Source organism: Vespula vulgaris, chromosome 5, assembly GCF_905475345.1.
Source record: "Vespula vulgaris chromosome 5, iyVesVulg1.1, whole genome shotgun sequence".
Lineage (NCBI taxonomy): Eukaryota > Metazoa > Arthropoda > Insecta > Hymenoptera > Vespidae > Vespula > Vespula vulgaris.
Genome location: NC_066590.1, coordinates 5,435,001 through 5,450,129, shown reverse-complemented (window position 1 = coordinate 5,450,129; position 15,129 = coordinate 5,435,001). Strand labels below are relative to the sequence as shown.

Genomic DNA, 15,129 nt, shown 5'->3' with positions numbered 1-15,129 from the left:
ACGTACTTACACGTAGATGGCATTGCAAGGACTTAGCGAATTTTCTTTTCCTTTAGGTTACTTTTGTAGTATTTTTATACCCATTTAGATGCTCTTTGAGGGGCTGTATGTTGTGTTTAGATACCGTCGAGGTACCTTAATCGTTAGAGCGCAGGAACATTTCGTGCGAGAACGGTGAAAGGGTATCTATCCTGTCGAATAACAAGAATGATTTATTTTCTAGTTTAACGAGTAAAGTAATTTTCTAATCCTTTCTCTTCTTTTTTTTTCGTCTCGCATTCATATATTTTATATATATTTGTATAGAAGAATATATTTATAGATATTTGTACGTGCATATAAAGAAAAAAAAAAAAAAGTAAAAAAAGAAAAAGAAAACAATTTTTCTCGAGCAGCGGAAGAAAAAAGAAATATAAAAGAAATAGACGCGCCGAGAGTGTTCTAAAAGGGTCGAAGTGCAAAAAGAAAGAAATGTTTAGTCGCGATGCCGGGAGGGGACGATTTTTCGGGCTAATTACTCCTCGCCGTTCTCTCTTCTCTTCCGTACAGGTCTTCAGGTGGTGTTGAAGTCCATCATAAAAGCAATGGCGCCGCTTCTGCAGATCGGATTACTGGTTCTTTTCGCGATCGTGATATTCGCCATCATCGGTCTTGAGTTTTATTCGGGAACTCTGCATAAAACGTGTTACAGTATAAAGGACATCAGTGAGTATTTTCGCGTAGCGAAACGAGACGAGGCGAGATATTTTGAATTTTAGAATGCTCTAATTAAACGATCTTTTTTTTTCTTTTCTCTCTCTCTCTCTCTCTCTATCTCTCTCTCTCTCTCTCTCTCTCTCTCTCTCTCTCTTTATCTCTCTCTCTCTCTGTTTGTATTTCTTTTTTTTTGTTTGTTTGTTTGTTTTTTTTTCTTTTTTTCTTGTTATCTAGGTGTGATCGTGAAGGAGGGCGAGAATCCGGACCCGTGCAACACGGACATTCAATCCGAGGCGCCGTTCGGTGCCCACGTGTGCAACGCGAGCATCTCGACGTGTTTGGATCATTGGGTGGGACCAAACTACGGCATCACCAGCTTCGACAACATCGGATTCGCTATGCTCACTGTCTTCCAGTGCATCACTATGGAGGGCTGGACTTCCATATTGTACTGGGTAAAGCAAGAGATATGTTCATCAGTGTTAAGTCTCTGTCTGCCTCTCTCTCTCTCTCTCTTTTTCACTATATATATTATATATATATTTATTTATATAATATATATATATTGTCTTCCTTTCTGTCTTCTCTCTCTATCTCTTTCTCTCTGTCTGTCTCTTTCTCTCTTATTCACTTTTATTGTCTTATATATTACCTCGTATACGCACATTATTTGCGTACACGACGTTTTACCTATCTCGATGTGGTCCATTAAATTCGCTATTTATATGAATATTGTCAAGCTTTCCAATATGGCTAGTATCGTAATTTTATTGTTTCAATCGATCAAAACTTCGTTCGACGATCACCGATCCGATTTTTAATAACTCGATCGATTAAAAAAATAGACTGGAAAGTAGATTGTATGTAGAAAGTATCTATCGTCGAATGTAAGGCTCGATCGTCGTTATTTTTCCTTTTTTTCTTTTTCTTTTTATTTTTTGTCTTCCTTTTAGTTCTTATGCATTCCTGTACCTTTGTTACGTGTTACGATATATATATACCAATTGCTTGTATTTCTTAACATTATGTATTTGATATAACATCTAAGTGTGTTTATCCCTTTACTTTGCGGGATGTCGTTAATCGTATTTAATTTATTTCTACTTTCAGTGTCGAATGATATTTCGTTTGTTTCTTATCTTTCTTTCTTCTTTTTGCTCCGTTCAATCGTGTTTTTTCTTTTTTTCTTCTTTCGTTGTCGATAACGAAAAAAAGCCTAGCCGTTGGTCGAGCTTTGATATCGTAATAAATATGCTTTTGCAGAGATAAATCAGCTAACACTGACGTATATGTTCACCTTGCTCAGTATAACATTGTCGGTTTCAGCCCTCTTTGCTATATAACCATAACAATATACAGATATATCCTTTCCATATCGATCGATCGTATCGATCAATTGAAAACTTTTGAGTATAATCCTTAGACGTATATAACCTTATATACAAATATAATATATATCCCATATAGTCGTAGCGGATATACTTAGAAAAAGAAAAGAATACTCGTTTGATCGATAACGATTTCTCCGATAGCTTCTCGCTAATTTTCTAATCGATTCGAATTTTTATGATGTACGCCATGGTATTTCGATATGTAGCTTGGCATTAACAAAGTGTTTACCTCTACTAACCTCTTCCGCCCTCTTCACCCCTCGTCTCTTACCCTCTCACCACTCTTTTAAAGTTTGATATTATATTTCGCGTTAACGAATGGATCTATTGATGTTTCTCGTGGATAAGTAGAAATGGGAAAAGAAAAAAAAGAAAAAGGAAGAAAAAAAAATAGAAAAAAGAAAGAAACAAGATTTCCGTATGTCTCAATGTCTTTATGTCGCATAATGTTCTTTTGTCATTGATTGATATGCGTACAGCTGTGTATCTGGTGCACCATGCTCGCACATGTAATACCGGCTTCACGTGGCTCTGGTCAAATTTGCAGACAAACGACGCTCTTGGAAGCACGTACAACTGGATTTACTTTATACCATTGATCGTCCTTGGCTCCTTCTTCATGCTGAACTTAGTTCTTGGTGTCCTGAGCGGGTAAGTAACGTCCAATTCGTCTAATAAACGAGACAAATTCCCACGTCCGATTTTATTTTAAATATCGTTCGTAATACATATGTATTTATATTACATGCAGTATAACGTTCGCGTTCCACGTGAAAAGAGATAAAAGAAAAGAAAAGAAAAAGAAGAAAGAAAAATAAAAAGAAATTAAAAATCTCTTATGCGGTTCATGAACTCGAGGATAAAAATAACAAATAAAAAATAAAAAAGGAAGAGAAATCGATCAAGTAAAATCCCTTTCTTATCTTTTCGTTAGGGAGTTTTCTAACGAAAGAACGCGCGTTGAGAGGCGGGCGGCTTATCAGAAAGCAAAGCGAAAACGTCTCTTCACCACAGCATTCAGTTCCTACTTAAAATGGATCACTCAAGCAGGTTTCAACACTAACGGATCTGTTCTTTTCTATAGCTTTTGATACATACATATATTGTACAGAGTATCGCTTATAATTAGATATATCGGAGTCGCGTGAGTAAAGGGCTTGAGTTGAGAGTAAGCTTGAGAGTAAAGGGTAATCGATTTATATCGTTTCGGATCCGATTTGCTATCATTGATAAAAGTATACATATACATATACATACATATATATAGGTATACACTTATATATATTATGTATATTCATGATCCATCCTTGTTAAGTATTTTGAATGGTCGCTTGGATATAATCGATTGATCGATATCGTAAGCTCGGTGATTAAGCTAAAAAATTATTCAATCCAAATAATAGTATTGCATAGCCATGCCTCTTCTTTGTTCCTATCCCCTCCCCTTAGCTCTCTTGTTTCCTGTGCAATAAAATAAAAAAATAAAAAAAAAAAGAAATAGAAAAAGAAAAGAAAGAAAGAAAAAAAAACGATGTATATCTCTCGACGAGTACATGGCATACGTATTATCAACCTTTGCTGCTACGCTTGTAGAGAGTTTGCGAAGGAGAGAGAGAAGGTGGAGAACCGGCAATCCTTCCTGAAATTGCGAAGACAACAGCAGCTCGAGCGCGAACTGAATTGCTACCTCAATTGGATCTGCAAAGCAGGTTAGAGATGCTATACGATTGGTAACCATCGGACGTGCATTCACTCCGGATTAATCCACTTGCTTTTACGACTTTTCTGTAAATCTCGTTTTCTTTAAGCCAGAGAGTGAACTAGTTTTCTCGTCATTTAGATATCAGCTAGATAAAAAAGTCTGTATGCTCGCGTAGGTAAAATACGCGAGTCGCTTTAATTAAATAGTCGAAAAAGACACTATTATCATTTTCGAAGGAGATTCTTAGTGACCGTAATAACGACTTCGATTTCAGAAGAGGTAATTCTCGCCGAAGAGAGGACCACGGAGGAGGAAAAAATGCACATATTAGAAGGTTCGTGCTACATATTATATGTACATATTTTTTTTTCTAATATTTACGTCAACATATATATATATTTTTATAGGTACGTTAGTAGTATCGTCGATTATTAATTATATTATTTCGATGATTCTCGACGAAGCAATTTTAATTTTTAATTCTCTTTTCTCTATTTTTCTTTCCTTTTTTTTTTCTTTTAATAAATTATGTCGTATTCTACAGTGAGAAAAAGAGCCGCGGCGAAGAAGAAAAAGCTGAAGAATCTTGGAAAAAGCAAGAGTACCGACACGGAGGAGGAAGACGCTGAGGACGATCAGGACGATGGTGAGTTGTATTTTTCCTGTCCGTTTATTATCACTCTTTTGAACGTAAAAGTATTGTCTTCTTTCGACTATTTTGAAACTAAGGCTATTATACTCTTCTTCTTCTTCTTCTTCTTCTTCTTCTTCTTCTTCTTCTTCTTCTTCTTCTTCTTCTTATTCTTATTATTATTACTATTACTATTACTATTACTATTACTATTACTATTACTATTATTACAACCATTGATTTTATTCTACGAAATGATATTCACGAATGATAAGACGTTTCATTTATTATATATAAAAACGAATTTATTATCAGTAGAAAAAGGATTCTTCACGATTTTTAAGTAGTAACGGCAGGCGCCTCGTTCGACGATTTTCATTTAAGATTCTTTACGACATAGTAAATAAAATTATACTTATGTTCCTGTCTGATTTATTAAGATACAAGCTGACAGAAAAAGGATGACAAAAAAATAAGAAAAGATAGACAAATAAATAAAAATAATAAAGAAAAAAATATATATATAAAAAAGAAGAAATACAAAAGATCGAATGAAAAATTATCGACGTACGAAGCGCTCACTCGTATCTTCTCCTTTTTCTTATACATATATCCTTGAATTTCTATCAGCATTTTATTCACTTATTGGCACGTTTGCATATTTCATATTCACCGACATATTGTTGACACGTTATTAATGTATGTCTATATATTCATTGCATCGAAAAGAACAATACTCCAACTTCCCATGATATTGTCGATGAACATTCTAAACGTACGCTATCAGATGCTCCTCTTGTTTCAGTGCCTAAGAAAAAACTCAAAGGTAACTACAACCGTGAATGCCTCGACTTGTCGTAAAGAGCAACGTAATATATCAAAGGCTGTATTTGTATATTTTTACGTCACTGTTTGTTTATTTGTGTTTTCGTTTGATACACTATCTTCCATCTTCTTTTTTACATGACAAACTTACAAATACATATACATCAACAGACATCGTAAAATACATCGAACGTGGGTGCAGAAACGAGACCTGATCGTATATATACGCGTATATATTTTAATTTTTTGTCTTCATTCCAAAATATTTTAATTCATTCAAAATTAAATTATTACATCGATAGTTACTTTGCACCCACGCAAAAAAAGTGGAACACACACACACATATATAGACATATACACAGATGCATACATATACCTAATCACTCACTTATTCACTCACTCACTATCTCAGTTTCACGCACGCGCACATATTCCATCTACATCAATCTGATACATACATACATACTTACATACATACGTACGTACATACATACTTACTTCATTGACATTATTGCGTATAAGTATGTATGCTGGCGCGTAATCGACTTTGCTGCAGAGCATACTACTCGACACCTGGACGAAACCTAATCGTCCACGTAGATAGATCTTTGATACTCTATTATATATACATATCGCTGCAAGCCTCAAGCTGTGGAGTGCACAGATAGCATGATAGAGCAGTAATATTCTCATTATCATTAACGTGTATTTTTGTGAAAATAATATTATATAGAAAGTAAGAGTTTCGTTTATAAGAATAGATAAAATATAATCGTCTCTGTGTAATATCCAACAACTCTGTCCTTTTAAAATTATCGTTAAGCTCGAGAAACACGGCAGAAACACGCTCGGAGAATTCGATACGGCTAATTGATTTTATTTTCTAGGTAATAATGCTTCTTCTATTGGCTGGTGTGACGACACATACATACATACGTTATATACTTTTCTTTTTCTTTTTCTTTTTCTTTTTTTTTTCTCTTTTCCTTTCCTTTATGGATACGAGACACTCACAAAGATCGATTGAACGAACCTTCGATCTCATATAGATCCTTCTTTCCGTTTCTTCTCGATCTCTCAGTCCTCTTTTTTTTCTTTATTTCATTTTATCAATCGAACCGAGTGTTTCGTCTCGTTCAAATGTAAAATATCGTTTAGGTACGACCAGTGATGGTGGAGCAGAAATTAATTTCCCTCTCTCTTTCTCTACTTTTTTTTTTACTTTTCTTTATTTTCTTTGATTACCACAGTGCTACCACTTATTAATACTATACTCAGCTAGCTAAAACCGAGCTCGTGTGACAGCAACGTAGAACACTTAGTGTTGCCAAAGGAGGAGTTGTCATTACAAAGTAGAGCATATTTATGCAAGTTCCTAACCCAATAGATGATATACTGTTTGGCTCTATCAATTAGGTAGCCTCTGGATACATTGAATATATTAGTAATTAATTAGTATCTTATACGCATTGCTCTGACCCAATTATAGAGATTCCTGCTTTGTAGAGTATTTTATTATTATTATTATTATTATTATTATTATTATTATTATTATTATTATTATTATTATTATTATTAATTATTATTCTTATTCTTATTATTATTGACTTTAATTATTATTATTATTATTATTATTATTATTATTATTATTATTATTATTATCATTATTATTGTTGTTATTATTATTATCTTTATATTATTGTTAGAATAGATTTATATGTATTTATATCGTATAATGGTTTAGCCACGAAAGTGGAAGGATCTTTTCCCAGTCGAAAATATACATTTATTTCTTAGAAGAAGATGAATCTCTTTCGAACGATCGGTAAAATGAGTTCCTTCTTTTATGTTAATAAAATATTAGCTCGTTAGCAGGCAGATAATTACTTTCCATCTGGATTTTTTTTCCTTTTTTTTTTTAGAAAGACGGAAGAGAACAACGTTAGGGCATTTTGCATAAAGACATTATTATTGCTGACGATCGATCCTGCACGTTCTCATAAAGTTTTTACTATCTTTATTTCGTTACAATTTAAAGTAGAGTTCCATGATCATGATTTATCGTATTATATATTTTGCGATTCCTTGAAGAATGCGAAAAATCTTTGCCGATCCGAATAGTTATAATAAAAACGCATATTTCAAAAAACTGATTAGAAATTTGTACGTAATATTTATATACCTATATATTATATATATATGTATATGTTCATAGTCAAATCACAAATTGAAATAGGTGTATCCATCGTAAGCAGAGAAAGATTTCGATCGACTGGTTTATAAGAGAACAAAAAAAAGCAAAAAAGAAAAGATACAACGTCGAATATAATTATTTATTATATATCTCAAGGTTCCGATAATAATTTTTTCGACTTATACTTTGTAGGGTTCTCAAGAGCTTCCTACTTCAAGTCGAAAGTGAAAAACAAGGGAACGTGTATGCAATTTTGGCGAGCCGAGAAGAGGTTCAGATATTGGATACGTAATTCCGTGAAATCGCAGAATTTCTATTGGTTCGTCATCGTCCTGGTGTTCTTCAACACCGTCTGCGTAGCCGTCGAGCATTACGATCAGCCACAGTGGCTTACCGATTTTCTCTGTAAGTAGATATTTTTAATATTTAAAACTCTGTAATCGTTTCCTCAGAACATTTACACGAACAAAATATAAAATTTCGTATATACGTACCACATATTAAAAAATTAAGCATAACGACAAACATAAAAAAAAATAAAAAAATAAACAAAGCAGAACTATTGTAGCTTGTTATATAACTTGTTAAAGCAGTATTTCCTAAACTTTTATGTTCCGCGACCGACTTTCAAAAAGAGTATCTAATTTTTGACTCTCTCGAAATGCATTTTTTGTTTTTTTTTCTTTTTCTCTTTTTTCCTTTTTCCTGCGAATTGAAAAAAAAATCGGACAGAAATAGTCATTCTCACGCGATCTTTAATTGAATCGACTTTGAATTTTTTATCCGATTATTCGCGATGAGTAAAATTCTTCTAATGAACATCCGTAAAATTACATATGTACAATCATATTTTAATATTTAACGCGATCAACACTTTTAGAATCATGCTGTGTAATTTAAAAAAAAAAGAGAGAGAGAGGAAAAAAGAAAATACAATATAAAGTGATCTTTTGATTTTAAATTGCACGAAACAAGAATAAAAAATAAAGAAAAAAACAGAGAAACATTTGTTGTATGAAAAGGAAAGAAAAACACTGGTCTATTTTATCAAACTATTTATTCACTAATTCGATTTAATTTCAGACTACGCGGAGTTTGTGTTCCTCGCCCTGTTCATGATGGAAATGTTCATAAAGGTGTACGCGCTCGGTCCTCGCACATATTTCGAGTCGAGCTTCAATCGCTTCGACTGCGTCGTCATCTCGGGCTCGATCTTCGAGGTGATCTGGTCCGCGGTGAAGTCCGGCTCTTTCGGCCTCTCCGTCCTACGTGCCCTTAGACTCCTGAGAATTTTTAAGGTCACCAAATACTGGAAGAGCCTGCGGAACCTCGTAATATCGCTCCTCAGCTCGATGCGTAGTATCATTTCCCTTCTCTTCCTGCTCTTCCTTTTCATCCTCATATTCGCGCTGCTCGGAATGCAGCTCTTCGGTGGCCAGTTCAATTTCGATTCCGGGACGCCACCCACAAACTTCAATACTTTTCCCATCGCGCTGCTTACTGTCTTCCAAGTAAGTTTTTACCTTTGATATAATAATAATTATATGATAATTATTTTGTATATTATATATATTACATATAACGACGATAAAATAATATATAAATATAATAATATAAATATATATATATGATAATAATAATTTAATAATTATATTAAACATATCCCGATAGAACGATAGAGGGTATTAGATTTTGGAGGGAAATGATACGTAGTTAATAGCCCCTCTCTTTAAATAAACACATCGAGTATTAAAATGCAAATTCGTAATATTATCATAGATATAAAGTGAATTTATTTGGTAGATCAATTTATTTGGTAAATCAAATTTTATAGATCCTTACTGGAGAAGACTGGAATGAGGTGATGTACTATGGTATCGAGTCACAGGGCGGTCACAGAAAAGGCATGATGTACTCGCTCTACTTCATCGTGTTGGTGCTTTTTGGCAACTATACGCTGCTGAACGTCTTCTTGGCTATCGCCGTAGATAATCTGGCTAATGCCCAGGAGCTGAGTGCCGCCGAGGACGAGGAGAAGGAAGAGGACAAGGAGAAACAATTGCAGGAACTCGAGAAGGAAATCGAGTCCTTGCAAAAGCCGAGCGATGGTAACGCACCGAAGGTGGAAATCTGCCCTCCGAGTCCGAATCAGAATTTGTGAGTGATCTCAAATCGATAAGATAAGAAAAAAGAAAAAAGAAAACGACAACGACAATGAGAATACATAGATTACATACGCGCTTTATGATTTTTAGCAAAGACGGTAAAGGTGGAAAGCAGGCGTCCGAAGAGAAGAAGCAGGATGAAGACGATGACACGGGACCAAAACCAATGCTGCCATACTCCTCCATGTTTATACTATCCCCTACGAATCCGTAAGTATCCAAAATCTAAATTAATGAAAACCGTTGATGATATGTAGGTATGTACAATATGATAGGAACTTATGATTAATTTAAATCCCTTTTTTTCTCGATTAATCAGCGTAAGAAGAGCCGCCCATTGGGTCGTCAATCTAAGGTACTTCGACTTCTTCATCATGGTGGTAATATCGTTGTCGAGTATCGCGTTGGCCGCCGAGGATCCTGTATGGGAACACTCGCCGAGGAACGAGATCCTCAACTACTTCGACTACGCGTTCACCGGTGTCTTCACCATCGAGATGATCCTGAAAATCATCGATCTCGGGGTCATTCTACATCCTGGCTCGTATCTACGCGAGTTTTGGAACATTATGGACGCGGTGGTCGTAATATGCGCCGCGGTGTCGTTCGCTTTCGACATGACCGGTAGTTCGGCGGGACAAAATCTCTCGACGATCAAGTCGTTGAGGGTATTACGTGTGTTGAGACCGCTCAAGACGATAAAAAGAGTGCCCAAGCTCAAGGCGGTCTTCGACTGCGTCGTGAACAGTTTGAAAAATGTCATAAACATTCTCATAGTGTATATATTATTCCAATTCATCTTCGCTGTGATCGCGGTACAACTGTTTAACGGAAAATTCTTTCACTGCAGCGACGAGAGCAAGTATACGAAAAAGGACTGCCAGTGAGTAACAACTTTAAAGGAAAAAAAAGAAATAAATAAAAAAAAGAAAGAAGGAAAGAAAAAGAAAAGTAAAAAAAAAAGTCCTAATAAAATAATATCCTTATTATCGAGGATATGAAAGAGCATCGTACGAACGATATAATTCAATGTGTTAGATTAAACAAAACTCGTTTCTTTTCACAGGGGTCAATACTTCGTCTACGAGGAAGGTGTCATGCTGCCAGAACCCAAGAAAAGGGAGTGGACGTCTCAGTGTTTTCATTACGACAACGTGATGGCGGCGATGCTGACGTTATTCGCTGTCCAAACAGGCGAGGGCTGGCCACAAATCTTACAGCACTCGATGGCGGCCACTTACGAGGACCAAGGTCCCATTCAAAACTTTCGCATCGAAATGTCCATTTTCTATATCGTCTACTTCATCGTCTTTCCATTTTTCTTCGTCAACATCTTCGTGGCCTTGATTATCATCACGTTTCAAGAGCAGGGAGAAGCCGAGCTTCAGGACGGCGAAATCGATAAAAATCAGGTATTGTGATAAGAGTAATTGATATTGTCTCGATCAAGACAGAAAAAGAGACAGAGGAAGAGAGAGATTGAGAGAAAGAGAGAGAAAGAAAGAAAAAAGATAGATAGATAGATAGATAGAAAGACAGATAGATAAATAGATGTACTCACATTTCATTTATTCTTTTTGCAGAAATCATGTATAGACTTTACGATACAAGCTCGCCCCCTCGAGAGGTACATGCCGAAGAAGTTGAACGGCGTAAAGTACAAAATTTGGAGGATAGTCGTATCGACACCGTTCGAATATTTTATCATGATACTCATCGTACTAAATACATTACTACTAATGATGAAGGTAAGTTTTACGAACCGTAACTCTTCCCGCCCACTCACCCGATTGGCCCACTGCCCCATGCCCCTGCCCCCGTTGCATTTGATTCTCTCGACGAGGAAGTAAAAGAGGGAAGAAGATCGCTTGACTTCCGACGTGATGTCTGTCTCTCTTTGCTACAACAACGATTGACTCATTGCTTTTTCTTTCGATTTTTTTTTTTTTCTTTTTCGTAACGGCTCGAGTCAAGAAGAGAAGGAAGGACAAAAAATTGGAAAAGAAAAAAAACCCGAACAAAAAGAAAAGAAAAACAAAGAAAAAAGAGAGAAGAAAAAACAACACCAGCCCTACCCCCACAACCCCGTAGACCCTTGAACACCCCTTGCCTTTGAATTCCCCATTCGTATGTTGTGCCCCATATGTTCTCGATCCTCTTCGGGATTATCCATTCCTCGTAGCATTTTAAAATACATTTATTGGGAAATTTTTAAAACAATCCAATAACAGCCATGAACGTCAAATAATATTTTCAATCACGAATATCTTTACACGAGTGAATATAATGAATTCACCTGGATAATGATAACTATCCAATCCGTGTCCGAGAAAAGCGTACGTAATATTGCAACGTAATATTACATATTTATATTCCTGTGTGATTATAAATAATGACATTACATTTTCTACGAGGACATTGTTGTTCTTGCTTGCTGATTTTCTTTGACTGTTCTCTGTATAATTGTCATCCATGTTATTACCAAAATTGCGTGTACACAGCTGTGTCGATTTTTCTTACTTCCCACGAATCATTTCTGTCTCTCTCTATCTATCTATATCTTTCTCTCCCACTATTTCTCTCTCTCTCTCTCTCTCTCGTTTTTTTTATTTTTCTCTCTCACCCCATATCCTCTTCCTAATTCAATCATTTCTTTCCATTACCTTCAATCTTTTTAACGATTTACTTTTCATTCTTTTCCTTATTAATTTCCGTTCGTGCGTTCACGACCATCGTTCTTTATTGTTGAATTAATACAACAATAAAGTTTCTTCTTTCTTTTCGTTTTCTCTCTCTCTCTCTCTCTCTCTCTCTTTCTGTCTCTTTCTCTATCTCTTTCACTTTCTCTCTCTCTCTTTCTCTCTCTTCTTTTTCTATTCTTTCTCTTTACGTTTTTCCTATTCTTCCTCCTATAGTTTCCTCGACAAATTGCATGGCTGGTGGCTGTAAATTTGTTTCATAGTAGACATACTCGACGACGTGTGAGAAACTTTGAAAATCGCTGTGTTTGTTTTAATCCAAATACACATTAACTATTTATTAATTAAATACACATTACTTATTATTATTATTATTATTATTATTATCATTATTATCATTATTATTATTATATATATACATACACAGACGTGCGACTCTTTTATGCTTTAATACGCCCATGTTTTTACTGGTGGCGAAATGAAAGCGTTGCACATACGAGCTACTTATTCTAATCGAATAAAATATGTCTATAAGATAAAGTGCAAAAAATGAAAAAATGAAAAAAAACTGGCAGAAGAGAAGAGCCCTGCACGCCAGTCCCACGTTTACTGTAGAAAATGCATACTTATTATTTTTCTTTTTTCTCACACGCTACTATTTTCAATACCAACTCTAATTATCTATGTCCCAACCCCTTACTCTATTCAGTTATCTATCTGTCTTTCAATTTATCTATCTATTTTTCTCTATCTCTCTCCTCTCTCTCTCTCTCTCTCTCTCTCTCTCTCTCTCTCTCTCCCTCTTTCCTTTCTAAATTACTAATCGAGAGTTCGGAAAATATGAGGGAGAACCTACGAAGATGATCCGTTCTCTTTCTAATCTCATAAAATCACAAAGTCCGACGCGTAGAACCCCAAAAAATCTCGAAATAATTTTCTAATCACGTATTTCTCTATCCTTACAGATAGTATTACCTTATCTATATATTTATTTCCTCACCTTCCTATTTACGTTTCCAAATGTCCATCTTTTAACTCAATCTAAATTTTTGACTACGATCGCACGTATGATCAGCCTTCGCTTTTTGAACTTTAGCGGAACGACTCTGCATTTTAATGATCGAGATGAAAGATCACTGTGATACACACAATATGTATACACGCTGTCAAAATCGAACACGCACACTCGCTACCGTGTCGAATTTTGTTGCCTGAAAGAAAGAATTTATAAGAAAAAAAAGAGAAAGAAAAAAAAAATAAGAAAAAAAAAGTACAAGCAAGGAATGCATCGTAATCCACTTTGCACACGCACCGCACATTTTGTCTGTGTGAACAGAGCACATACACGAGATACTTTTATTTATTATTTATCCTTCTCGCGCGTATAATTATGAACAAAGGGACGGAGATGGAATTCGAAATAAAAATAGAAAAGAGAAGATTAAAAAAGAAGATAAAAGAAAATTTAATTAGAATAGAAATTTTTATATATCTATTCATTGTATATACAATATACATATATATATATAATTAGTTTTGTTAATTAATACATATATATGTATATATAATAATAATATTAATAATTGGTATATTCAGTATCGAATCGATCTCTGAATACTTTGTTCAAACGCAAGAAAGATAATTGACTCATGTACTTGTACATTTTACTATTGAATTTCTCACACACATACACACACACACATATATATATACATATATATATATATATATATATATATATATATATATTCTGTTCGATTGTCACCTATATACACCCACGCGCGCAAGAGAGAGATAGCATGCTGGCTGTTGGCAGTGTCCAAGATCGGCTCGTTTCTTTACAATGGGATGATAATCACTGAATGTGTGTTAATTTTATATCGATCAAAACGAATACTTTCTATTTATTTGCACGGAGCGTCCTCCGCACGTATACTTATACTGAAATTCCTGTTTATTATTTTATTTTTTTTTTAATCTTTTTCTCTCTCTCTTTCTCTGTCTATCTGTCTGTCTATCTGTCTGTCTGTCTGTCTGTCTGTCTGTCGTCTGTCTCTCTCATTCTCACTCTATGTTTATGTCTCTCTCTTTCTCTCTCTTTCTCTCTCCTTCTCTCTCTCTTTCTATATATATTTTTTTTTTATTTTTATATTTATCGAAAGGAGAATGCATAAAAAAAATCTGAGGACAGAATTCTCTCGTAAAATGATCCTTCGTCAAAACCCCTTCCTCATAAATATCCATTCGACCGTGTATAATATTCTTTCTTTCTTTCTTTCTTTCATCTTCTTATTTATTTTTTCTCATTTCGGCGTACATCCGTTCATCTTCATTCGTTATTAAGCAAGATCTTTTTGCTTTAACTTTCATTCGTATATATCCTTGAATTGGTTATCATTTTCTGATTTCTTCTTCTTCTTCTTCTTCTTCTTGTTCTTCTTCTATTACTACTATCTTCATTTTTTTTCTTCTTTCGTCATGAAATATTCCTCCTCTCTCTTTCTCTCCCCCACCCCTTTCTCTCTATTTCTTTGATGCTTTATTTATCAAGATATCTTTCTTCTCAGATAAATTCTCAGATTTTTCCATGTGAAAGAAAAGTTTCATAGCAAGTAACGTAATAATACTATGATACAAAATTGTATCAATCCCTTAAGATTTTACAGACATTTATTTAATTTTTTTTCCCATAAATCATCCCATCTCGGTGTCGTCGAAATCATTAAATTTGATTTTATCAAGTATTCGTTGTAAACCCGACCGATCGCGTGTTATATCAGTACTCATAATAGAATTAGAAATTTCTGGATTAGATCGAATTGATT

The 15,129-nt window shown here is 34.7% G+C and overlaps 1 protein-coding gene across 36 annotated transcripts in view; it reads left to right on the top strand.

The window, feature by feature from the left end:
* The window catches only part of LOC127064301 (voltage-dependent calcium channel type A subunit alpha-1), a 116,477-nt gene that overhangs the window by 62,711 nt on the left and 38,637 nt on the right, over positions 1 to 15,129 (top strand). For 25 of the 36 annotated variants that reach the window (XM_050995161.1, XM_050995167.1, XM_050995163.1 and 22 more), the window contains 14 exons: positions 550 to 705; positions 931 to 1,151; positions 2,635 to 2,738; positions 3,681 to 3,796; positions 4,064 to 4,123; positions 4,334 to 4,435; positions 5,226 to 5,246; positions 7,633 to 7,845; positions 8,524 to 8,951; positions 9,275 to 9,597; positions 9,696 to 9,815; positions 9,925 to 10,488; positions 10,672 to 11,017; positions 11,189 to 11,353. In XM_050995161.1, coding sequence (XP_050851118.1) covers positions 550 to 705; positions 931 to 1,151; positions 2,635 to 2,738; positions 3,681 to 3,796; positions 4,064 to 4,123; positions 4,334 to 4,435; positions 5,226 to 5,246; positions 7,633 to 7,845; positions 8,524 to 8,951; positions 9,275 to 9,597; positions 9,696 to 9,815; positions 9,925 to 10,488; positions 10,672 to 11,017; positions 11,189 to 11,353 — 2,939 coding nt within the window. Of the gene's footprint in view, positions 1 to 549; positions 706 to 930; positions 1,152 to 2,634; positions 2,739 to 3,021; positions 3,138 to 3,680; positions 3,797 to 4,063; positions 4,124 to 4,333; positions 4,436 to 5,225; positions 5,247 to 7,632; positions 7,846 to 8,523; positions 8,952 to 9,274; positions 9,598 to 9,695; positions 9,816 to 9,924; positions 10,489 to 10,671; positions 11,018 to 11,188; positions 11,354 to 15,129 lie in introns of all 36 variants that reach the window. The other 11 variants (XM_050995191.1, XM_050995171.1, XM_050995166.1 and 8 more) reach the window with 2 other exon arrangements.